The sequence below is a fragment of the Odocoileus virginianus genome, chromosome 2, assembly GCF_023699985.2.
Source record: "Odocoileus virginianus isolate 20LAN1187 ecotype Illinois chromosome 2, Ovbor_1.2, whole genome shotgun sequence".
Taxonomy (NCBI): Eukaryota; Metazoa; Chordata; class Mammalia; order Artiodactyla; family Cervidae; genus Odocoileus; species Odocoileus virginianus.
Window position 1 is genome coordinate 4,307,450 of NC_069675.1, and position 27,082 is coordinate 4,334,531.

Here is a 27,082-nt window from a genome sequence, read left to right on the forward strand (position 1 = left end):
AAACTATATCATCATTTTCTAAACGCAAGTTGAAAGCAAACAGGATCCTTAAAAATAATAAATTTGGTATTTTGAAATAATTCAAAAAATAATAATTCAGCAATACTTTTTAAAAAGCAGTTAGAAAAAAAATTAAAAGCAGTTAGTACCTTTCTTTTCCAGGATTTCTGAATGTAATGTATTTTTATTTCACTGAAAATGTCCCTATGTGACACAATAATTTTGAAGAAAAAATAGTAAAGAAATTTCAGAGGCCAGTATTGTTTCTTATAAGAGATCTAGTTACAAGTTCTAGAAATAAAATTAATTTGCTTCGAGAAAATTGTATGCTATTAAAGCATCTATTTATAGTTTCAAGTTTTATTCAATAATTGTTCAATGAATAAATTAATTTAAAGTTGGATTAATTTAATACATTTACTGAACAAAATAAAATAATTGAATAAATTAAATGAATGCTGGATGTTCTGTTTGTATATACTTTCAAGTGCATTTCCATTCACTTTAATATATTCAGAAGCATTTGCTTTACATTTATTTACCAATACTTTATTGGGATAAAAGTACAGACATACTTTTAGAGAGTGTGTTTCAAATATTTAAATGAAAACATTAAAATACCTAAACAGAGTGACTTTCATCTCACATTGTTAAAGAGAACATATTACTCAGAACTAAGTAACAACATTTGACTTTAAAATATTTGTTATTAAGAGGGATAAAAGTTAATGTGTAAACAAATACAGCTTATATTTTGAGAATTAAATTACTCACAGACATCATTTTAATCAAGTAACAGCTAAGGACATTAATAAAACCAAGCCAAAGTTCTCTCCAGCTCTAAGAAAGGATGGACTAAGGAAAGGGAGCAAGAACAGCACCGCTTTTACAGATGGGAGGACTCCTGTCCACCAGGGAGAGCGCCGATTTTAGAAAACAAAACACTTTTTTATTTTTCAAAAATCACATGAGAGCCAAAACATATGTATAACTTTTTGCAGTCCTACTAACAGAACAAAAGTGATTACTTAACATTTATTTATGAAAAATGTACTTACAGATCTGAGCCTTTTTATTGTATCTTCCAATACTTTTATATTATTTTGCTGGCAAATGAGCTCAATCTGAAAAAAAAGCCAGAAAAAAATGCTATTTAGGTGGGAAATGTCTAAATTGCTTTTGTTGGAAAGAGAGCATAAGAAACAAAAGCCACTTAAAATCATGCAGACAGTAAATATTTTATGAGAGAAAAGATAATTTATTCCTTTATATTTACCTACTTTTGATGGTAAAAGAACCTAGAATGAAATGAAGCGGTTCCTTTAGATTATCTAATGTTTTGTATAAAATACTATTTGATTTCACATCACCAAACTACTGCTCATAAACTGAAAGAAAATGTTAATACTAATTATAATTCTGAAGATGAGAATAAGGAAGTCAAAAGAATGACTAGAATGGAGTTAAGTTTTCCCAAGTCAGAAATGATTACTCTTTCCTGTGAGCTCTTTTAATAGTTTAATTCAATCCAACCAACAAAATACTTTCTATATCAGTTTTATGACACTGTCTTAACAGCCTTGTGGTCATATATTTAGTCTATAACTGGACTGTACATTCCTAGGGAATAGTGGTTATGTTTTTATGCAAAGCTGTAAATCTCTGTTAAAAGTTGGCATATTAGTTTAATGGATTTATTTCTCAATTCATAGCCTCCTCCTTTGTTACTCCAAACTAAAATGTTTCCCTTTAAAATTTGAATTTTCTGGAATTATTTCTTCTCATTTATTCTTTAGACCAAAGTTCTAAGATTTCTCTGGCAGTTATATTTTAGTTTATGAAATACTAAAGGGTTAGTTGTAGTATGGAATATAACTCATGTACAGTTTGGATAAGCTTATATATAATTTGAATGATTTTCAATGCTTTAATTTTTACTACTATCTAAACACTAAAAAGATGTGGATCTATTCTGAATTATGTGTAAGTTCAGTCGCTCAGTCGTGTCCAGCTTTTTGTGACCCCATGGACTGCAGCACGCCAGGCTTCCCTGTCCATCACCAATTCCTGGAGCTTGCTCAAACTCATGTCCATTGAGTCGGTGATGCCATCCAACCATCTCATCCTCTGTTGTCCCCTTCTCCTCCTGCTTTCAATCTTTCCCAGCATCAGGGCCTTTTCCAATGAGACAGCTCTTCACATTAGGTGGCCAAAGTACTAGAGCTTCAGCATCAGTCCTTCCAATGAATACTCAGGACTGATTTCCTTTAGGATGGACTGGTTAGATCTCCCTGCAGTCCAAGGGACTCTCAAGAGTCTTCTCCAACACCACAGTTCAAAAGCATCAATTCCTTGGCACTCAGCTTTCTTTATGGTCCAACTCTCACACCCATATATGACTACTGGAAAAACCATAGCTTTGACTAGATGGAACTTTGTTGGCATAGGTCTATCTATGTGTAAAGGTGTTCATAAAAATTAAGTATAAAAACTCATACTGTCAAAAATTTTATCCAGTATGACACATTCTGGTAAAAAACGAATTTATACATACATATCCCAAAAACAGATGGACTATAATCAATAGTATGTAAACTGAGCAAGATAGATTATGTCTAGGTATAGCAAGGTGTGATTATGGTACATATTATTTTCTTCATTATACTCTTCTATTTAAAAAAATACATTACTTTTATCAAGAGAAAAAAGTTTAATGCTTATTCCACTCTGAAAAAAATTTTTATAACTGGCCCAAATGAAAAGATGTTACTGCCTTCACTTGACAATTGTTTAATGAGGATCTCACTGTGTTTCTGATTGTCTCACATGCTGGTTATAGCATGGAATAAAACAGGAACCTCTACCCTCATGGAGCTAACATTCTAGTTGAAAAGAGAAAAACAAAAGATAATAGGAAAAGTATATATCAGAGAGTGATTATGTCATTCAAGAAAAAATATAATGAACACTCACACCTGTTCTATACTTTAGATTTTTAAAAAGGGAATGAAATAGACAAAGATCCTTGCCTTTGGACACCTTATAGTCTAGTTGGTAGATGACAAAAAATAAACCTAAAAATAAATTATATAGTACATTAGAAAAAAGGAGCAATATCCTTAAGGATATTGGGAGTGTTTACAAAGAATAAAATTTAAAATGGGGTGATCAGGGAAGTCCACACTGAGGGAGTCAACCATTGAAAAACTGAAGAAAAATATTCCAGACAAAGCATACAGCTACAGCAAAAGGGAAAAGACTGTTTGCTAAATCAAGCAACAGAAGGAGGTCAGTGTGGCTACAGCAGAGGGAGGGAGGAAGGAGGAAAGTGCTAGAGAAACATGAAGCAGGGGAGAGAGAGGAGGGAATCAGTGTGGGTGTGGTTGGGGGCGTGGGTTAGACACATACACAGGCTTTATGCTTTGTCTTCCACATGGTAGGTTCTAAAGTATTTTTGACTGAATCACATATAAAGTAACAGTAATGACAAGAGTTACCAGAGATCCAGTCTAATAATGGCCCTATGTTAATTAAAAATATAAATTGCATGACAAAACTAGTGATGATAAAACTACAGTTCTGTTTCTTCATGTTTCAGAAACTTGCGTTCAACACTCTGGGAAACACTGCATTAAGTCGTGAATGATAAACAACTCAAAGTGAAAAGATAAAAGTAGGCTTATGGTCATGGTAGCTTTAAAATATGTCTCAATTCTGATCCTCTTGCCTTCAAAAAATGGAGCTTAATTCCCCTCCCCTTAAGTGCTGTCCATACTTGGGGACTCTCTTCTCAGGAACAAGGTATGTGGGAGTGACAGTATGTAAATTTTGAGACTGGAAACTCTTCCTCTTTGTTTCTTCTGGATCACTGTGGCAGAGGGAAGCCAGCTGCCATGAAGAATATACCGAACAACCTAGGGAGAGGCCCACCTGGCCAGGCACCACGTGAAAAGCCAGTGTTAGTCGCTCAGCCGTGGCCGCCTCTTTGTGACCCTGTGGCCTGGAGCCCACCAGGCTCCTCTGTCCATGGCAGGAATCCTGGAGTGGGTTGCCATTCCCTTCTCCAGGGGATCTTTCAGACCCAGGGATCGAACCCCAGTCTCCTGCATTGCAGATGGATTCTTTACCACTGAGCCACCAGGGAAGCCCAAGACACTAAGTTTCCTGTCAAAAGCCAAGGGTCATCTGAATAAGTCATCTTAAAAGCAAATCTACCAGTACACAGTCAAGCCATGACTACAGCCTGACCATCATCTTAATTACAGTTTCCTCAGAAATGGTAAACCAGAACTACTCAGCTAAGTTGCACTGGAAACTGTGAGATGTTAATATTTGTTGTTTGAAGTAATTAAAGTTCAATAGTAATTTGTTACATGGCTATAGATAATATAATAGGCTTCCCTGTCCTTCACTATTTCCTGGAGTTTGCTCAAATTCATATTCATTCAATCGGTCATGCTATCCAATAATGGCCTCATTTTTAATTAGAAATATAAATTGTATGAAGAAACAAAACATTTCATTTTTTAATTTATTTTTTTAAGATTTTTTTTGATGTGGACCATTTTTAAATCCTTTACTGAATTTGTTACAATACTGCTTCTGTTTTGTGTTTTGGTTTATTGGCCTCAAGGCATATGTGGTCTTAGTTCCTGGACCAGGGATTGAACCTACAACCCCTGCATTGGAAGGTAAAGTGTTAACCACTGGATCACCAGGGAAGTTCCTCAAAACATTTTAATGGAATAAATGATGGAAAGAAGTTACTCAGTGGACTTTAAAAACATGGCTAAAAGTAAACTCTTCTGAGTAAATAAATTTAATACTATTTCAATTCTAGACAAACTAACAGTAGCTTTAGCCTCAGACTCTACTTCCACATACCTAAAGCACAATCTTAAACAGTATAGGAACCCAAACATTCTCATCTCTCAGATTAGAAATTCTCGTTTCAAGTCTCATCTCACAAATCAGACAAAGACACTCTACCCCGGGACTGGATGCCTAAACTGTACACTCAGTGACTTGATAACAACATTGCACTGGGGTTCATATTCCCAGCACAGGTCATGCATTTTTTCTAATCCCCATTCTACATGGCACATTTGCTTATTGAGGTTGGTGCTTTCATTTCAGGATCTTTCACCAACAAAAAGGACCTATTTCCATTTTGTCCTCTCTCTGTTAACTTTTTAATACTTTCCCTGTATCAACAATGTTATCTCTTCCCTAAAACTGCAGCCCACCTCTTCTACAAATAGCTTTCCAATTCTCAAGTACACCAGACTTTCCACATTATACATATATGGATATCTCTTTCCTAGAAACACTCTTCTGAGATGGACAGAATTTCCATTTACAAATTTAATATTTTCAGTTTTAGGTAAATCCAAGATCTTTTATTTTAGATATTTTCCATTCCTGAAATTCTCCTTTTCTGATAGCAGAAGGTTCATTCTGAAAGAGGACTCTCTGTCTAAAACACAGACTCTAACAACCCTTTAAAATCAATACTTCAAAACTAGGCATTCTCCTTATAGAAGAATTTGGCCAACTAGGCTTCCCACAGTCTGGGAAGGAATGCTGTTAATTTTAAATTTGAAGAAGAAAACAAGAAAGACATAATTAAACATCAATTCAGTGTTTTTTGATAATTTTTATAAATAAGACTGAACTCAATTTACCATTAAACTGTGAATGAAGGATAACTATTATTTTAAAAGAAACAATACAAACAAAAGAATTTATTAAGAATGTTTAAAATAGTTAGTTAAGCTACATTTATTTATATTTTTGGCCACGTGGCATGTGAGAACTTAGTTCCCCCACCAGGGGTCAAACCCATGCTCCCAGCTTGGAAGCTAGGAGTATTAACCACTGGACTGACAGGGAAGTCCTAAGTTACTTTTAAATATCCTCCAAAGACTTTGGCAGCAACCATTATAAGATAAATTGCAAATTAAACACAAATCAAATCATTCTTATCTACTCTCTCAAGTAGTTCTTCTAAGGACCTTCTCCAGGCAACACTATTAAAGAAGATAGTGTAATAAACTTCATGTATTTGAGTATTCCATTATTCAGACTTTTCACTACTACAGACTTATCCTTTACACATTCTGAGTAAGTGAGGTTACTGCAGATAAGCAAATACCAGCCTGGTGTTCATACCTAGCTCTTATGTTTCAAATTACTATAATAAATAATGCCTTCAATAACTTATGTTTGCAGCTAGATCATTAATTAAGTGCTTTATCATATGCTACCAAGAATACATTAAAAGAATGTTCAAGAACTAACATGCAATAACAATTAGCTTTGGGAAACTATCTTCTCACAGACACAATTTATTAATTTAGTGATTAATAAAATCAATCACATGTTTTCACTTAAAAATTCAATAGGTTGGTTTTTGGCTTTCAGACATACTCTGTGAGTTGCCTATAAGCTATTAAGACAGCAAAGAGAAATGAAACTTTCATTTTATAATACTGCTTAAATTCCTATCTTCTAAAGGTCATGGTAGGGTGCCAAAATTTAATCAAGAAATAAAATGTTTAGCAAAATATCATGGGACTTCCCTGGTGGTCCAGTGGTTGAAAAGTCTGCCTGCCAATGCAGAGGATGCAGGTTCGATCCCTATCTGGGGAACTAAGATGCCACGTGCCACAGGGCAACTAAGCCCGCACACTGCAACTACTGACCCCATGTGCTCTAGAACCCATGCTCCAGAATAAGAGAAGCCCATGTACCACAATGAAGACCCAGCAAGGTCAAAATTTAAAAATAATAAATAAATAAACAAATGTTTTTATGTAAAAAAAAATCATAAAGCTAGTTATTAAAATAATATGGTAGTGGCACAGAAAATAACAAATGAATCAATGAAACCAAAAAGTCTAGAAACATATCTATGCACATATAAGAATGTAGTGGCTGTTAAAATGGCACTTCATGTCAGTGACTGAAGAAAGGACTAATCAACTCTACCTCATACTAGAACAAAAAGAAATTCCAGAGGATTAAAACTTTAAATATACATATTAAAACTCTTAAAACTATAGAGGTTATTCTTGTTGTTTCTGAGGTGAGAAGGCCTTCCCAAACAATGATCAAAACTAGGTGGAGATTTTCAGAGGAATATTTTTAGGGCAGTGAAATTACTCCGTTTTATACTATAATGGTAGATACATGCCATTTTACATTTGTTCAAATTGTAGACTGTACAACATCAAGAGTGAAACCTGAGGCAAACCGTGGACTCTGGGTGATCATGATGTCAGTTCATTATCAACTGTGACAAATATACCATTGCTGGAGGATGCTGATAATGGGGAACAGTAGGCATATGTGAGGGCAAGGAGTATATGGGAAATCTCTCTACCTTCTGCTTCATTTTTCTCTGAACCTAAAACTGCTCTAAAAAGGTAAAATATATTCAAATGTTTTAAAAAGGGAGTGGGAACTCAAAAACATCAAAGATCAAAACTCAGAAGTTGGTCAAGACTGATAAATACAACCACATAGAAACTTAAAACTGAGGTTTAAGAAAAACATCTTTTTTTTAAGTGTGAAATAAATTTCGTGTGTGTGTGTGTGTGTGTGAAAACAAAAAAGAAGAATGGAAATATACATATCTATTTGTTGGCAGATACCTCTGCAGAAGATAAAAGGATTACGGAGAAAGAGAACTCTTCTACATATAGAACATCCCCATTGCTTAAAGTTTTTACTGTGACTACATATTACTTGGGCTTCCCAGGTGACTCAGTGGTAAAGCATCCGATTGCCAATGCAGAAATGCAGGAGCTGCAGCTTCGATCCCTAGGCTGGGAAAATCCTCTGAAGGAGGAGATGGCAACCCTCTCCAGTGTTCTCGCCTGGAGAATCCCATGGACAGAGGAGCCTGGAGGCCTACAGTCCATGGGGTTGCAGAGAGGCAGACACAACTGAACACGAGCACATATTACTTAGGAAATATTTTGAGCGAATTTTTTTAAAGAAATAAAATATGAAGCACAATATAATTTAACCCTTAGAATAGACAATTACAATGTCAAATCTAAAAAACCTTCAGATGATATGAGTATATCACTTTTCCTACTGCATTAATAATTTGTTGTTGTTTAATTATTAAGTTGTGTCCAACTCTTTTTTTGACCCCATGGACTGTAGCCTGCCAGGCTCCTCTGTCCATGGGATGCTCCAGGCAAGAATACTGGAGACAGTTGTCATTTCCAGGGGATCTTCTCAAACCAGGGATTGAACCTGAGTTTCCTGCATTGGCAGGCGGATTCTTCACCACTGAGCCACCAGGGAAGCCCGAATTAATAATTCCATGATGTTTAAACAGAACTAAAATCCTGATCAGTAGTTAGTTGGAGGTTAACTAGACTTGTTATGGTGATTATTTTACAATATATACAAATATCGATTCATTATTTTGCACATTTGAAACTAACATAATGTAACATGTCTATTATACCTCAATTTAAAAAAAACCTGATTAGTGATAAATCTAGTACCTTTGCTTCTTCAAGTTCCTTGTCAGCGGTATCCACCACAAAATTTTTTTCTTTTTCTAGTTGCTCTGCTAGTTGGTCAATTTTAATCAATTCTTGACAAAGATGCTCATTGTGGCTGGTTAAATCATCTACATGACTGCTTACCACCTCCTTACTATCCAAGAGTTTCTTAACATATTCTTCCAACCCATGATTTGTCTGTTTGAGATCTTCAATCTGTTGTAATGAGAAAGCAAATAAGCACATTAAAAGATTTCCTTAGCTTTCCTCTGAGAACAACTAGGTGACTGGATTCAAGAAAGAAGGTTTGCTTCCCTGGCAGGGAAACTTAACTATATATCTTTTTTCTGAATTTCATACCATGTGACTATATTACCTATCTGAAAAATATATACTAAATAAATACTTTGAGGTTTATATAGCTATAACTCTCAAGACAATTTTCAGCTTAGAAACAGAAAAACTTAGCTTGATTTTTTAGAAAAATTGCCAAATACTTGTATCTGCAGACAAGGAACCAGTCTTGAAATAATTATTATTATATTATTATCATTAAAATCACCGATTAGGCATTCTTTAGAATTAAATTTCTAATTATTGTTATCAAAATATGTCAACTCTTCAGAAAAATCCTTTTGAACATATCAGTAACTTACTTGACTAAGCTAAATACTGATACCAAATCAATCAAGTATTTGCTGACTAAAGTGGAGGACCACAGCTTCCTTTCCCAGCCCACTAGCAAACCATCAATGGATGAAGAAAAGGGCCTTTTCTATCACGAAGGTATCCAAATGCCTTTAAAGGAAAAAAAATAGGTTAGACTCATTGAATAAGGATAATATGTTAAGAATTTTGTTAAATTCAAAAGATACAAAGATAGGTTAAGTATCTGCTCAAGGTGAATGTATTGTTTACTTAAGAAAACAAAAATACAGTATGTAAATGCCATAAAAGAAATATCTGAGATAAAGTGGTGGCACAAAGGTCTTTTTCCATAAGATCTGTCTTGTATATTTAACAAATATTTACTGAGTACCTACTATATCCAAGGCACTATGTTGGTGTAAGATGTATAAAGAAGAAAAAACAATTTTGGTCTTTAAAGAGCATCTAAAATTGCCAGACCCCTTATGTAACATTTTTCTTAGCTCTAGCATTATTTTTTTTTGTTATAACCGTGCCCTTTTCAAAGAACTAGACAGCTCTTTCCAAACCATCAAAATCAACAAAGTTTTCTTTAAAAATATAAACTGTAATATTTGTCACATATATAAGGAAGTATCCTAAAGGTCATGAATTACATATAACTAAGTGTAGTACAATGACATTTATTATGCTCAAGAAGATGAGAAAAATCATTATTTTAACCCAACTCTCACTTTGGTATTCTTGCCTGGGAAATCTCATGGACGGAGGGGCCTGGTGGGCTATATAGTCCATGGGGTTGCAAAGAATCTGACACAACTGAGCGACTAAACAACGGTAAAACAAGGCACCTTAACACGTGAGATTTACATGTAAAGAATTTAAGTTGTCAAACCCAGGAAATGAGAAAAAATGTGAAGAAACTTTTTTAAAAAAAAGCAAAAAGGTAACTGTAAATGCACCTATTTGTTTAGTTGAGCTTTTATCACAATCAGGCTGAATGGCAGCAATACCTCCTACCCTCTTCTTTTTTGGTCTTATCCCAACAACAGCTAAAAATTCTTTGAAACTGCAAATTTGAGGTAATTCCTGTAGCCTTCGGTGCTTCATTACAGTGAGAATGAGACGAACAAATTCCATCTGTGATCGAAGGCCTACTGCCTGTAAAGCCCTTTCCACCATCTTCAATATATACCTAACTTCTAGACAGATTGTAAGAAACAGTCTCACACAGACTCTCCTTAAGCACTGTGGTGACCTGAACAGGAAGGAAGTCCAAAAGGAAGGAGAGACATGTGTACGGATGGCTGATTCGTTTTGTTGTACAGTAGAAACTAACACAACATTGTAAAGCGACTATATTCCAATAAAAATTAATTAAGAAAGAAGAAACAATCTCGCTAAACTCATTTTAAAACCTCTATTAGGGAATTTATTGTAAAAGTGCTATATACTATGTTACAGAACCCTCTTTGGGAGAATCCTCAGGGATATAGAATGCATAAATAATTAGACCCTACTGTATAGCCCAGGGAATTATATTCAATATTCTGTAATAGACCATAATGGAAAAGAATATGAAAAATAATATACATATAACTGAATCACTTTGCTGTACACATCAGAAGCTAACACATTATAAATCAACTATACTTCAATAAATTAAAAAAAAGAACCCTCAGGGAGAACTTTGCTCAGGTCTCCAGTTTCAGGAAAAAATGTACTTCTTTGTATACCTGGTTTGTTTTTATCCTTTGGACCATAAATTATTTAACTACAATTTCTTTGTTGCCTTTGCCTCTAGGAACTTTAAAACAACCTGCAGCTCACCTTTAGTAACTAGTACAGAAACTATGCAGTGAGATCCTGTTGGCTCTTCTCATCCATGATTGCACTAAGTTTCTTTCCTTTCCCCTGCTCTCATTACCTACTTTCATTACTAGTATTTTTCTCAAACTACAGGATGTGGGATAATCAAACAAACTTCAATTTGTCTGTCTGTCTTTTTGTCTTTGTTCATGGCTTCTATAGCAACATGTCTCTGAGCAACAAGAACAGGCTAAACCTGTTTGCTAACCTTCCACTGCCGCAGGAGAGGTTACAGATTTCTCTCTTCTGGAGAGGAGAAGCCTGTAACCTCTTATATATATAAAAATCTTCTTATATAGTTTTATCTTAGTATTTTTATAAGATCTATTATAATCATGTCTTTACTTCCCTGACCCTTCCACTAAATTCTAAGTAACTTTAAAGGGCTCATGTTTCTATCTGGATCAACATACCTCTCATTTCTGTGTCATTTATCATATATCTATCCTATAATGCTAAACTATTATTAGCATAAATTATTAGCATTATAATAATGCTAATATTATAATATTAGCATTAATATTATAATGCTCACCTCAACATTAAGCCCTACTTTTATTTAATACCAAGACACAAGTACTTAGAGCAGAAGGTGAGAAAGGACATGGGCTTTTGGTTTTTTCTTTTGATTTCTTTTTGTTTTTTTCTTTTTTAGGACATGGGCTTTTGGACTGAGGCAGCCAGGTTTAAAGCTTGCTGTAGTTCTTCACCAGTCACTTGACCTGAGGCAATTTACCAGATTTTCTTGATCCTAAGAGATGCATCTGATTTCAGAAAAAACAAATGAAGCCTCCTAGGTCTCATCTGTTAAATGGGGAGAATACCTATAATTTGCAGGGAAAGTTAGAGAGATCTAAAAGTTCAAGTAAAATTGCTGGCAGATAACAGGTAATCAAACACAAGTTTTTATTTTAAAAAAAACTTTTATTTTGAAATAACTAAAAGTTCACAGGAAGCTGTAACGGTAGTAGAGAGGCTCCTGTGCCTTTAATCCAGTTTTTCCAACAGTTATATCCTAAATAATTACAGCACAATGTCAAACCCAGAGATCTGACATTGGAACAATGTGTATCTACTGGTCTATATCATTTTATCATGTGTGAGCTGCTATAACTACCACCTCCGTAAGGTACAGAACTATTCCATCTCCACAAAGGTCAGCCTCCCACTACTCCTTTACAGTCACAGCCATTCTCTCCTCACCCTTAAATGTCAACAGTCATTAATCTCTATAATTTTGTCATTTGGAGAACGCAACATAAATAGGTAGACAACATAAATAAATGCTGGCAAAATTCCACATAGTGAAAGCTATGGTTTTTCCAGTAGTCATGTACGGATGTGAGAGTTAGACCATTAACTGTGGTGTTGGAGAAGACTCTTCAGAGTCCCGTGGACTGCAAGGAGATTAATCCAGTCAATCCTAAAGGCAATTAACCCTGAATATTCATTGGAAGGATTGATGCTGAAACTGAAGCTCCAATACTTCAGTCACCTGACGTGAAGAGCCGACACGCTGGAAAAGACCCTGATGCTGGAAAGAGTGAGGGCAGGAGGAGAAAGGGGCAACAGAGGATGAGATGGTTGGACGACATCGCCAACTCAACCTACAGGAGTTTGAGCAAACTACAGGAACAGTGAAGAACAGGGAACCTGGCGCACTGCAATCCCTGGGGTTGGACACAACTTAGCAACAACAACATAACATAAACAGAGTCAGCTGATACAGATCACAGCATGTTATCTGTTGACATTGGTTTTTTCACTCAAAACAGTGCCCTTGATATCTCAATTGCTATATGGAGCAACAGTTCTTTGTCATTGCTGAGTAATATTTCACAGTATGGATTACCGTGGTTTGTTTAATCATTCACCAATTAAGCAAAATTTTAGATGTTTCCAGTTTGGGACTATAACAAATAAAGCTGCTATGAACAACTATATACAGGTTTTTGAGTGAACATAATTTTCATATCTCTGGAATAAATTCCCAAGAGGAAAATTTCTGAGTTGTACAGTAAATGTATGTCTAGTATTTTAAGAACTAAACTATTTTCAAAGTGGCTGTACCATTCCCCATTGCCATCAGGAATATATGAGTGATCCTTATTTTTACCAGCTTTTGGTATTATCACTACTTTTTATTTTAACTGCTCTCAACAATATGCATTGTTATATCATCATGGTCTTAATTTGTATTTCCCTGTTAGAAAAGATGAACATCTTTTTGTTTGTCTACTGTATTTCATTCTGTGAAATATATCTTCATATCCTTTGTTCATTTTCTACTTGGACTGTTTGCTTTTTTTAACCTGTTGAGTTTTGAGAGTTCACGTTTGTTCTCTATACGAGCCCTTTGACAGAAACAGGGATTGTGGCTTATCTTTTCATTGTATTAATGGGGACTTTTGCAGAGCAAAGGGCTTAAGTCTTGATGAAATTCAAATCATCAATTTTTTCTTTTATGAATCATACTTCTGCTGTCATGTCTAAGAACTCTTCAGCAAGTCCAAGATCCTGAAGATTTTTTCCTGTTATCTTTTAAAAGTTTCATAGCTTTGTTTTACATTTGATCCACTTTGAGTTAATTTTTGTGTAAGGTGTGAGGTTTAGGTCCAGGCTAATTTTTTTCCCTAAAAAATATCGAACAACTTTTGTTGAAAAGACTCCCTTTCTTCATTAGACTGCATTTGTACCTCTGCCAGAAACTGTCTGGCTGTACTTGTGTAAGGCTATTTCTGGATTCTCTATTCTGTATCATTGACCTGTGTCTATTACTCTAGCAATACCATACAATTGTGATTATTGTAGCCATATATTAAGTTTTAAAATCAAGGAGAAAAAATAAATAAGTAAATAAAATAAAATCAAGGAGAATGACTCTTTCCACTTTGTTCTTTTTCAAAATTATTTTTTCCTGGGATTTTGATGGAAATCACACTAAATCTGTATATCAGTTTGTAAAGAATTGATATCTTTATTAGGTTGAGGCTTCCAATCCCTGAACATTTGTTTAAATCTACTTTGATTTCTCTTATTAACATTTCACAGTTTTCAGAACATAAGTGCATACTTATTTAGCTAGATTTATATCCAAAGATTCTATTTTCTATTTGAGTGATTGTAAATGGTATTGCATTTTTTATTTCTACAACTAAATTATAATATACAAATATACAATATGTTTGTCTTGTATTCTGACCTTTTGAACTTATTTATTAGTTCCAGTTTCTACATTGTAGATTTTATAAGATTTTCCAGGAAGAAGATCACGTCATCTATAAACAGGGAAAGTTTTATTTCTTCATTCGGGTCTGAACGCCTTTCAAGCTAGCTATATCATTATATTTTAAGTGAATTTCTCATAGATAGCATAAAGCTAGGTCATTTTTTTTTTTAATCTACCATGACAATTTCTTTTAATTGGTGTATTTAGATTACATATATTTAATGTATTTACTTTTATGCTAAGATTCAAGTGTGATTTTTTTGTTGTTTTCTGTGTTTTTTTTTAATTTTTGTTTTATTTTACCTGCTTTCCTCTGAGTTACTTGAACATTTTTTAGAATTCCATTCTGATTTATACATAGCAATTTTCAGTATGTCTCTCTGTAGAGATTCTTAGTTGTTGCTCTAGGTGTTTCATTTATATTCATAAGCTATCACAGCCTACGGGCTTTCTAGGTGGTACAACTGGGAAAGAATCCACCTACCAATGCAAGAGACATGAGTTCGATCCCTGGGTAGGGAAGACTCTCTGGAGTAGGAAATGGCAACCCACTCCAGCATTCTTGCCTGGAAAACTCCATGGACAGAGGAGCCTGGTGGGCTACAGGCCATGGGGCTGCAAAGAATCAGATACAACTGAGTGACTGAGCACACATCACATCCTACATTTTACTAGTTCAAGTGAAGTGAAAGTTATTACCTCCCTTTATGTCCCCTACCCTCCTCTATTAATAAAATAATTGTCTTAAATGTTCCCTTTGCATGCATTGAGAAATACATTTGACAGACATAATTCAGAAAAGTAGAAAAGGAAACTCTATGAAAGTTGTCCATGTTTTTGCTCTATGGATTGTTCTTCCTTCCCTCTTGTTCTTCCAAGACTACACCTTTAATCACTTCCTTCTTCACTAGAGACATTCCTTTAGCTATTCTTTTAGGGTAGCTTTGCTGGCAACAAACTCAGTTTTCTTCATCTGAGAACATCTTAATTTTCCCTTCATTTGTGAAGGAAACTTCTCTAAATACAGAATATGTACTAGGTTGACAGTTCTTTTCTTCCAGCACTTGAAAAAATGTTGTGCCACTTCCTCATGTTTTCAGATTTGCAGTCATTTAAATTGGTGCTCCCCTATAAATTATGAATTATTTCTCTCACTTCTTTCAGAATGTTTTTTGTCTTTACTTTTCAGTTTGAATATGAAGTGCCTCAGGGTAGATTTCTTTGGGAGACCCCTAGTAGGTTTTCACCCACCTTCTTTCAAATTTGGGGAATATTTAGCCATTATTTCTTCAAATATTTTTTCAGCCCCACCTTCTCTTACCTCTCTTTCTGGGACTCCAACCATCCAAATGCAGAGCATTTCTTATAGGCCCACCTATCCAGAGGTTTTGCTCACATTTTTTTCAATCTATTTTCTATTGTTCACATTAGGTAATTTCTCTGTTTCTACTCTCATGTTCAGTGATTCATTCTTCTCTTCTCCATGTTTTTGCTTGTTGAGTTTTTAATTTCAGTTACTGTACTTCTAAAACTTTTTTTTGTGGTAAAATAGAACATCCCCAAATTTACCACTCCAACCATTTTTAAGTGTAAAATTCAGTAGCATTAAGTACATTCACAACATAGTACAACCATCCCATATCTAACTCTCAGAACTTCTTCATCATCATAAACTATAACCATTAAATAATCACTTATGAATCTGTCTAACTCTTGTAAGTGGAATCATACAATATTTGCCCTGTACCTTATATCAATGAGCACACCGTTTTCAGGGCTCATCCACCTTGTTGTCTCCCATCTGAATTAAGGCTGAATAAAGTTCCGTTGCTTGCATATACCCCACTTTGTCTATGCATTCATCTGTCGATGGACATCTGGGTTGTTTCCGCATTTTGGCTATCGTGAACTTTGGAATACAAGTATCTGTTTGAGTCCCTGCTTTTAATCATTTGAGGATATTCCTGGGAGTGGAGTAGCTGGATCACATGGTAGTTCTATACTTAACTTTTTGAGGAACTATCAAACTTTTTTGTTAAACCATTTTACATTAGCAATGCATAAATAACTTGATTCTCCACATCCTCATCAATATTTGTTATTTTTCACTTTTTAATGATAGCTAGTGGGACATGGAACAACAGACTGGTTCCAAATAGGAAAAGGAGTACATCAAGGTTGTATATTGTCACCCTGCTTATTTAAATTATATGCAGAGTACATTATGAGAAACACTGGGCTGGAAGAAGTACAAGCTAGAATCAAGATTGCAAGGAGAAATATAAATAACCTCAGATATGCAGATGACACCACCCTTATGGAAGAAAGTGAAGAACTAAAAAGCCGTTTGATGAAAGTGAAAGAGGACAATAAAAAAGTTGGCTTAAAGCTCAACATTCAGAAAACTAAGATCATGGCATCCGGTCCAGTCACTTCATGGGAAATAGATGGGGAGACAGTGGAAACAGTGTCAGACTTTATTTTTTTGAGTTCCAAAATCACTGCAGATGGTGATTGCAGTCATGAAATTAAAAGACGCTTACTCCTTGGAAGGAAAGTTATGACCAACTAGACAGCATATTAAAAAGCAGAGACATAAAAAATAAAATAAAAAATAAAAAGCAGAGACATTGCTTTGCAAACAAAGGTCCGTCTAGTCAAGGCTATGGTTTTTCCAGTAGTCATGTATGGATGTGAGAGTTGGACTGTGAAGAAAGCTGAGCACCGAAGAATTAATGCTTTTGAGCTGTGGTGTTGGAGAAGACTCTTGAGAGTCCCTTGGACTGCAAGAAGATCCAACCAGTCCATCCTAAAGGAGATCAGTCCTGGGTGTTCATTGGAAGGACTGATGCTGGAGCTGAAACTCCAATACTTTGGCCACCTGATGCAAAGAGTTGACTCATTGGAAAAGACCCTGATGCTGGGAGGGATTGGGGGCAGGAGGAGAAGGGGACGACAGAGGATGAGATGGCCCGATGGCATCACTGACTCAATGGGCATGAGTTTGAGTAATCTCCGGGAGTTGGTGATGGACAGGGAGGCGTGGCATGCTGCGATTCATGGGGTCGCAAAGAGTTGGACACGACTGAACTGACTGACTGAGTGGTCCTAATTGGTGTGAAGTGATATCTCACTGTGGTTTTGATTTGCATTTCCTTAATGACTGTGATGCTGATCATCTTTTCATATGCTTATTGGCCATTTGTATCTCTTCTCTGGAGAAACACCTACTCAAGTCTTTTGCCCATTTTTGAACTGAGTTGTTTTGAGTTTTCTTGTTGTTGAGTTGAAGGAGTTCTTTATATACTCTCGATATTAACTCCTTATCAGATACATAATTTGGAAATCTTTTCACCCATGTGGTTTTTTTTTCACAGACCTTCCTTTTTTCAGAGCAGTTTTAGGTTTACAGAAAAACTGACCAGTAAGTACAGAGAGTTTCCACACACCCCTTCTCCCCTCTCCCACTCACCCCAATTTCCCCTTATTTACATCTTGTTTTAGTGTTGGTTAGTACATTGGTTACAACTGATGAACCAACATTATAAATTATTATTAACTAAAGTCCAGAGTTTAATTAGGGTTCACTCCTCGGGTTGTAGATTCTGTGGGTTTTTACAAACGTATAGTGACATGTAGCTATTGTATATATACAGAATATATACTGCCCTAAAAAATCTACTGTGCTCATTCACCCCTCCCTCCAAACCCCTGACAACCAGTGATCTTCTAATGTCTTTGCTTTGTCTTTCCCAGATGGTCCTGAAGTTGGAGTCACAGAGTACACGATCTTTTCAGATGGGCTTTTTAACACCTTGCAATATCCTTTCAAGGTTCTTTCATGTCTTTTTATGGCTTGATAGCTCATTCTCTTTATCAATGAATAATATTCTACTGTGTACCACAGTTTATCTATTCACCTATTGAAGAACATCTTGTTTGCTGCCAAAATTCCACTTGGCTCTATTAATACTTTATATCTTTTGTTTCTTTGATGAGATTTTGTTTGTTTCAAGCAAGCTCAAACTGCCTGTTAAAGCATTTATTTGAGGGCTAATTTAAAATCTTTGTCAGATAACTGTCCTATCTGATTCATCTCTGCATTGGTGCCTCTTCATTGTCTTTTCTCACAGAGGCTGAGATCATCCTGATTTGGGGGATGAGGAGTGATTTTATCTTTTATTGAGGTCTGGCAGTCTAAGACACCGACTCATGTCTTTCAGTAGGCTTCCTGTGACACTGCTCCAGGAAGAAAAGAGGGACACTGCCTTGCTACTTTGGACAGGAGCAGAAGTCCAGTCTCTCCACAGGGCCTCGGGTAATACCCAGGAAATGTGGGGCTTCTTGTGACTGCTAGGCAGGGATGAGAATTCAGACCTCGGCTGATACCACCAAAGCGAGCAGGAACAGAGGCATCTTATTGCTGCTCCCACATACTCCCCACTGCCACTGTGGGAGGGTGGACTTGTTACTGTTGTAGGGTGGTAAAGGTTCTGCCTCTGCACTAGGTCACCTCTGAGATCACCCCAGCAAACAGAAATAGGAAGCACCTCTTACTACCAGGAGGCAGTGGACTTCTAGGCTCCCCACGTGGTCTCTCCTGACAATATGGGGTTGGGGGCTTCCTTATTGCCTGATAGACACTAAAGTCTTGGTTCCCCACTCAGCCTTCTTTGATACAACACTGGTGGGATGGGGGCCTTGTGGGGCAGGATGGCAGGGGATGAGGCAAGGTGGGCTCTCTTGTGATAGTATGAGGCTCTTTATTCTAGGCTCTTTATTCAGCCTTTGCTGGCAGGAATGGGGATAGATTTCTCCTTGGTATTTGCTAAGAGTGGGCAGTTCTTGTCTAAGATTAATCTGCCTTGCTGCATTGCCCATTTCCTAGTCCTTTGGCTAGGAGGGATGGCTTTCCTGAGACCTTTTAAAATCTGCATCCCTTATTTCTGGTTGCTAGTTTTTCCAGTACTCCACCTGGGAAACCTGGAGCACAAAGAAAACCAGAAACTCCCTAACCATGTTCTAACACTCATCGTGCGCTGAGATCCCTAGCCAGTCTTCCTTCTGCTCACCTGTCAGTGTTCTGAGGTTTGCTTCACACTCAGTATTCAGGGTTTTAGCTGTACTTAGTGGAAAGAGTAAGGAAAAGAGAGTCTACTCCATTTTCCTAGAAGAGGAAGTTTCTTTTAATAGCCTTACTGGTTCGGAAAAACGGTAAGGAAACTATCTGCAATGCAGGAGACCCAGGTTCAATCTCTGGGTCAGGAAGATCCCTTGGAGAAGGAAATGGCAACCCACTCCAGTTTCTTGTCTGGAGTATTCCAAATACAGAGGAACCTGGGGCCTGGTGGGCCACAGTCCATGGGGTTGCAAGAGTCGGCCACGACTAAGTGACTAACACTTTTCACTTCATTAATAGCTATTCCACCAGGAAACCAGAAACAGTACTGAACTTGGGAATTCACAGAACTGGAATCAAATTCTAGCTAAATTGGGAGTTCAGGGAAATCCTAGCTCTGTCACTCATTAGTCAAATATAATAATTCTTTAACCTCTCGGAACTTTAGCTTCCACATCTGTAAAGTGGAAATGACACCACAGTCTTACAAGGTCAGGATGATGAAGTAAGATTATGTACTTAAAACCATCTGATCTGATACCTGGCACATAGTCTGTACTCACTCACTCTGTGTGTTTTCAAGATGGTTAAGATAAAAAATGGAATGATTTTAGACCCATACAATTTAAATGAGTACTGAATGAGAATTTATTCTCTATCTTATTTTAATATAGGCCCCCATCCCAAATTAACTTAGGGACATAAGCACAGAAACTAAGTGTAACCTGTAATTTCAGTGTAGAGATGAATTTGTCTTGATTTCTCACTTCTTGCTCTAGCTGGAGAATATTCTGGTATTTTTCAGCTTCAGAAACTGGAGCCCCTAGACCAAAATCATGTTCTTTGGTGGTAACCTGGTGGAAAGAATGAGAATAATACAGACACATTTAGGTTTAAAACAGCCATGTGATTTCCCACAACATTTAAAATTTTGAAAATTAGTAACATTCAATTAAAAAAATGTTTTTAACCTTGTTCCACCAGGTAAAAGAAGTTTAAACCAAGTTTTAGTTTCTTAAAACTTTACATTACAAAACTTTTTCCATGTGTTTTCTATATATGGAACTACAATCTTGAACACAATTTTTAAAAAAGACATACCCCACCATATCTAAGGAAATAGGGGTCAGCAGCAAATTACCTGGTCAACTTCCAGGCCTATGCTATTCAATACAGTGGCCACTAATTACCTGTTCATTGCTGTTTTTGTGTATTAACAAAAAGATTTCCTAAGCATAACACAAAGGGCTAAATTCCCTGATACATAAATAACTCCTATAAATAAAAAAAGGAAAAGAAATACTCTAATATAAAACTGGTCAGGAATAAGGGGTTTCCCAGATGGCTCAGTGGTAAAGAATCCACCTGCAATGCAGGAGACCCTGGTTCGATCCCTGTGTTGGGAAGATCCCCTGGAGGAGGAAATGGCATCCCACTCCAGTATTCTTACCTGGGAAATCCCATGGACAGAGGAGCCTGGCAGGCTACAGTTCATGGGTCAAAAAGAGTTGGGACACGACTGAGCATGCACCCATGCACCAGGATATTTCACAGAAATGACTTTTAAATACATTTCAAGATATTTAATCTCACCATTTACAGGGATACACATTAAAACAACACTGAAATACCATTTTTTAACCATTGCATTGGCAAAGAGCATAAAGTTGGTCATATAACTTAGCATTCTTAAATATCACTAGTATCAGTGTAAATTGATACAACATTTACAGAAACAATTGGGTAAAATCTAGCAACATTACAAATTCATGTAGCTTCTGTACAAATAATTCCATTTCTAGGAATTCTTCTACATACATATTTGCGCATGAGCAAAATAACAAGTGTTAAAGATTTTCCACTTTAGCATACTACACATGGGATTGCCCATGTGGCACTAGTGGTAAAGAATCCGCCTGCCAATACAGGAGACATAAGAGATGTGGGTTCGATCCCTGGGTCAGAAAGATCCCCTGGAAGAGGGCATGGCAACCCACACCAGTATTCTTGCCTGGCAGGCCACAGTTTATAGGGTTGTAGAGAGTCAGGCAGACACCTCTGAAGCGACTTGGAACGCACACGTGCATACTATACATACTACTCTGCACTGTGCTTTTTTTCACTTGACTATGTATCTTGGAAACTGTATAATTTACAGAAATAATCTGTTCTCTCAATCAAGGCTGCCATTATGTTAACAGAGAATTTGCTACAAGCAGAGCAACACAGATGCTGTGCTCCGGAACCTAGTTCTTGGGAAATTACAGGATCAGTATCCCCAGTCACTGACCTTGCGTCACACCCTGTGCAAATCAGCCCATAGCAGTCTGATACGTTTATTTTTCTTTTCCCCTTTCTCTAACCAAGATACAAATCTGCTTTTTCTGCTCTCCAGTCCAGCAGTTCCTGCCTGTCCTGGAATGTAAGCATTAGATTCCACACAGCATTTCTAATTATGAATCGTTTTAGGCCTTTATCAGTTAGGCTGAAATCCTAACCACCATTTCTTACATAGTTTCTGTTGAAAAACATATTCCTAGCTATAAACATGCAACTTAGTATAACAATCGAAAGATTCCTCACTACTTTTCAAATTTTAGTAAACGTGAATAATTTGGGAATCTTGTTAAAATGCCTTTTTTTTTTTTAAATTCACAGTCGCTCTGAAATACTGCATTTCAAGAAACTGCTCAGCGGGAATTCTCTGGGACCCAGTGGTTAGGACTGCTTATCTCCAAGCAGGGGGCTGGGATTCAATCCCTGGCCAGGGAACTAAGATTCTGCAAGCCCACAAGTCGCACGACTGAAAAATAAAAGTAAAGCAAATAAAACATGAAAAAGAAAAAGCTTCTCATACAGATGAACCTATTTGTAAAGCAGAAACAGACACCGGCGTAGAGAACAAACATATAGACAGCAAAGGGGGAAATGAGGGGTGGGATGAATTGGGAGATTGGGACCGACATATATACACTGGGGCTTCCCTGGTAGCTCAGTTGGTAAAGAATCTGCCTGCAGTGCAGGAGATCTGGTTCAATCCCTAGGTTGGGAAGATCCCCTGGAGAAGGAAACGGCAACCCATTTTTCAGTATTCTTGCCTGGAAAATGCTATGGACAGAGGAGCGTGGCGGACTACAGTCCATGCGGTCATGAGAGTTAGACATGACTTGGCAAGTAAACCATACATGCACTATTGATCCCAGGAATAAGAGAGATAACTAATGAGAGCCTACTGTATAGCGCAGGGAACTCTATTCAATGCTCTGTGGTGACAAAGAGGGGATATATATACATTTGGCTGATTCACGTTGCTGTATAACAGAAACTAACAGAACACTGTAAAGCAACTATACTCCGATAAATACTTACAAAAAAAAAGTGGCATGAGAACTCTTAGTCACGCTAAGTGAGATTTAATTCCCTGACCAGGGATCAAACCTGGGTCCCCTGCATTGGGAGCATGAAGTCTTAGCCACAGGACCGTCAGGGATACCCCCATATTATCTTCTGTTCACGAGCCCTGCCCTCACCCTTTTCTCCACCAAAGTAAAGAAACTTTTAAGGCTTGAATTCCAAATTCACCAGGAGATTTTCTCTGTCTTCTCTGTCAAATAGTGATCGCCTCTTCACTGACATCCAAGATACTGATAATACAACAATTTATGTAGCTATGCATTTTCTGTGGTCTTCCTCACACAGTTAGTAGTATCTTTCAGCTCGTTTAGTTCAGTTGCTCATTCGTGTCCGACTCTTTGTGACCCCATGGACTGCAGCACACCTGCAGGACACCTCCCTGTCCATCACCAACTCCAGAAGTTTACTCAAACTCATGTTCATTAAGTTGGTGATGCCATCCAACCATCTCATGCTCTGCCATTCCCTTCTCCTCCCGCCTTCCATCTTCCCCAGCATCAGAGTCTTTTCTAGTGAGTCAGTTCTTCGCATCAAGTGGCCAAAGTATTGGAGTTTCAGCTTCAACATCAGTCCTTCCAATGAATATTCAGGACTGATTTGCTTGAGGATTCAACTCAAGGTTGAATCTCCTTGAGTCCAAGGGACTCTCAAGCGTCTTCTCCAACACCACAGTTCAAAAGCATCAATTCTTCGGTGCTCAGCTTTCTTTATAGTCCAACTCTCACATCCATACATGACTACTAGAAAAACCATAGCCTTGACTAGACGGACTTTGTTGGCAAAGTAATATCTCTGCTTTTTAATATGCTGTCAAGGTTGGTCATAACTTTTCTTCCAAGGAGTAAGCGTCAAAAATTTCATGGCTGCAGTCACCATCTGCAGTGATTTCAGAGCCCAGAAAAATAAAGTCTGTCACTGTTTCCATTGTTTCTCCATTTGCCATGAAGTGATGAGACCAAATGCCATGATCTTAATTTTCTGAATGTTGAGTTTTAAGCCAACTTTTTCACTCTCCTCTTTCACTTTCATCAAGAGGATCTTTAGTTCTTCTTCACCTCTGCCATAAGGGTGGTGTCATCTGCATATCTAAGGTTACTGATATTTCTCCCAGCAATCTTGATCCCAGTTTGTGCTTCATCCAACCCAGCATTTCTCATGATGCATATAAGTTAAATAAGCAAGGTGACAATATACAGCCTTGACGTACTTTTTTTCCTATTTGGAACCAGTCTGTTGTTTCATATCCAGTTCTAACTGTTGCTTCCTGACCTGCATACAGATTTCTCAGGAAGCAGGTAAGGTGGTCTGGTAGGCCCATCTCTTTCAGAATTTTCCACAGTTTATTGTGATCCACACAGTGAAAGGCTTTGGCATAGTCAATAAAGCAGAAATAGATGTTTTTCTGGAACTCGCTTGCTTTTTTGATGATCCAGTGGATGTTGGCAATTTGATCTCTGGTTCCTCTGCCTTTTCTAAAACCAGCTTGAACATCTGGAAGTTCATGGTTCATGTATTGCCGAAGCCTAGCTTGGAGAATTTTGAGCATTACTTTACTAGCGTGTGATATGAGTGCAATTCTGAGGTAGTTTGAGCATTCTTTGGCATTGCCTTTCTTTGGGATTGGAATGAAAACTGACCTTTTCCAGTTCTGTAGCCACTGCTGAGTTTTCCAAATTTGCTGGCATATTGAGTGCAGCACTTTCATAGAATCATCTTTTAGGATTTGAAATAGCTCAACTGGAATTCCATCATCTCCACTAACTTTGTTCGTAGAGATGCTTCCTAAGGCCCACTTGACTTCACATTCCAGGACGTCTTGCTCTAGGTGAGTGATCACACCATCGTGATTATCTGGGTCGTAAAGATCTTTTTTGTACAGTTCTTCTGTGTATTCTTGCCACCTCTTCTTAATATTTTCTGCTTCTGTTAGGTCCATACCATTTCTGTCCTTTATTGAGTCCATCTTTGCATGAAATGTTCCCTTGGCATCTCTAATTTTCTTGAGGAGATTTCTAGTCTTTCCTATTCTATTGTTTTCCTCTATTTCTTTGCACTGATTACTGAGGAAGGCTTTCTTATCTCTCCTTGCCATTCTTTGGAACTCTGCATTTAAATGGGTATATCTTTCCTTTTCTCCTTTGCTTTTTGCTTCTCTTCTTTTCTCAGCTGTTTGTAAGGCCTCCATAGATAGCCATTTTGCTTTTTTGCATTTCTTTTTCTTGGGGATGGTCTTGATCCCTGTCTCCTGTATAATGCACGAACCTCCGTCTATGAGATCTAGTCCCTTAAATCTATTTCTCCCTTCCACTGTATAATCATAAGGGATTTGATTAGTATCTTAAGAACAAGCAATATGCTAGAGCTCTCTAGCCCACAAAATGGCTCTCTGTGCCCATAAAATCTGCACAGAATTCTTTGGATAACAGGACGGTGTCAAAACAAATTTGTAGAGCTTGATAATGAAGCAGTGTACTAAAGCAGACAAAAGGGAACCGTCCCAGGGTGGAAGGGCAGAACTGGGGATTGGGACTGACGTATATACAAGCTATGTACAGAATATCAATAGATAAGTAATGAGAACCAACTATACAGCACAGGGAGCTCTACTCAGGGCTCTGTGGTGGCCTGGATGGGAAGGAAACATAAAACAGAGGGGACGCATGTATACATATGACTGATTCACTTTGCTGTGCAGCAAGAAACCCAACACTGTAAAGCAACTATACTCCAATAAAAATTAACTTAAGGAAAGGAAGCTTCCCTCTTCTTTTGGTAAGATGAACAGTCAAGTTTACTGTCAGTCAGGTCTAGAAACTAAAAGTATAGAGATCAAGAGTTTACCTGACAATTGTGAGCCATCATATTAGAGTTGCTGCTTTCCCTGCACTAGCTTTGGAAGCAATAAAGAGGGAGAGAAATCGGTCTATCCGAAATGGCCATGCCTGGCCTGCCAGTTTTTCCACCTCGGGCCACCTGAATATCTTCCACCTTCCTATAACCTCTGGATGGAACAGAGGTCAGAGAAGGCATGTAAATAAAGTACAGAGTACTTTGCGATCAGCAACTATCACCCAAGCTAGAATCACAATCCTTCTCACTGGGGAAGCAAGACAGCAGTTGTTAAGAGCATGCTCTATAGCCTCAGTCTTTTTCGATTCATAACATCAGTTCTGCCCCTTGTCAGCTGCATGACCATGGGCAAGTTACTACTCGGGCCCCAGTTTCCTTATCTCTAAAATAGGGATGACAGTGACTTCCCTGCTGGTTCAGTGGCTAAGACTCTGTGCTCCCAATGCAGTGGGAGTGGGTTCAATCCCTGGTGAGGGAACTAGATCCCACACGCCACAACTAAGAGTTCACATGTTGCACCCAAAGATTCTGCATGCCGCAACTAAGACCCAGAGCAGCCAAATAAACAAATAGATATCTAAAGAATAAAATAAAATAGGAATGATAACAGTATTTGCTTCACAGAGTTGTTGTGAGGACTTATTGTATGTAAAGCACTTAGAATAGGGCTTGGCAATAAATAGTAACTACTAAATATTACTGTTATTTACAACTGTTATATAAATTGTTATTTACAATTAGTATTAATAATTTCTCTCACTTATCAATTTATTTAATTGGCCATCATTTCCTACTGATCTCCTCACTAAAATCTCTCTCAAACATGTGCCTTTCCATCATGACCATCACCGTTTCAGTTCATACTATCAGATTGTGACCTTTATCCACTTATCAAACAAATTTATGAACAGCCTTGTGGCTCAGCTGGTAAAGAATCCATCTGTAATGTGGGAGACCTGGGTTTGATCCCTGGGTTGGAAAGATCCTCGGGAGACGGGAAAGGTTACTCACTCCAGTATTCTGGCCTGGAGAATTCCATGGACTGTATAGTCCATGGGGTTGAAAAGAGTTGGACATGACTGAGCGACTTTCACTTTCAGGAAAGGATGAACTATATTAGATTTGGGGGCTAGACAGATGGAAAACAAAAACTTACAATTTCAACCCACAAATAAACTGGAAATTACAGTATAGCATAATTAGTATCATCTCAGAGAAATGCACATACATGTACACAGGGAATGAAAAGTGAAAGTCGCTCAGTCATGTCCAACTCTTTTCAACCCCATGGACTATACAGTCCATGGAATTCTCCAGGCCAGAATACTGGAGTGGGTAGCCTTTCCCTTCTCCAGGGGATCTTCCCAACCCAGGGATCGAACCCAGGCCTCCCGCATTGCAGGTGGATTCTTTACCAACTGAAGTATC

General features: G+C 37.4%; 1 protein-coding gene across 6 annotated transcripts in view; it reads right to left on the bottom strand.

Annotated features, from left to right (window-relative positions):
* Positions 1-27,082, bottom strand: part of TSGA10 (testis specific 10) — an 85,673-nt gene that overhangs the window by 53,073 nt on the left and 5,518 nt on the right. For 3 of the 6 annotated variants that reach the window (XM_020902594.2, XM_020902593.2, XM_070474786.1), the window contains exons 2-4: positions 20,116-20,244; positions 8,526-8,741; positions 1,059-1,124 (exon numbers count right to left, since the gene is read on the bottom strand). Coding sequence is in view for 3 of the 6 variants with exons in the window: in XM_020902593.2 (XP_020758252.1) it covers positions 1,059-1,124; positions 8,526-8,741; positions 20,116-20,244 (411 nt within the window). In the remaining 3 variants the exon portion in view is untranslated. Of the gene's footprint in view, positions 1-1,058; positions 1,125-8,525; positions 8,742-20,115; positions 20,245-27,082 lie in introns of those variants that run through there. The other 3 variants (XM_070474781.1, XM_020902598.2, XM_020902600.2) reach the window with 3 other exon arrangements.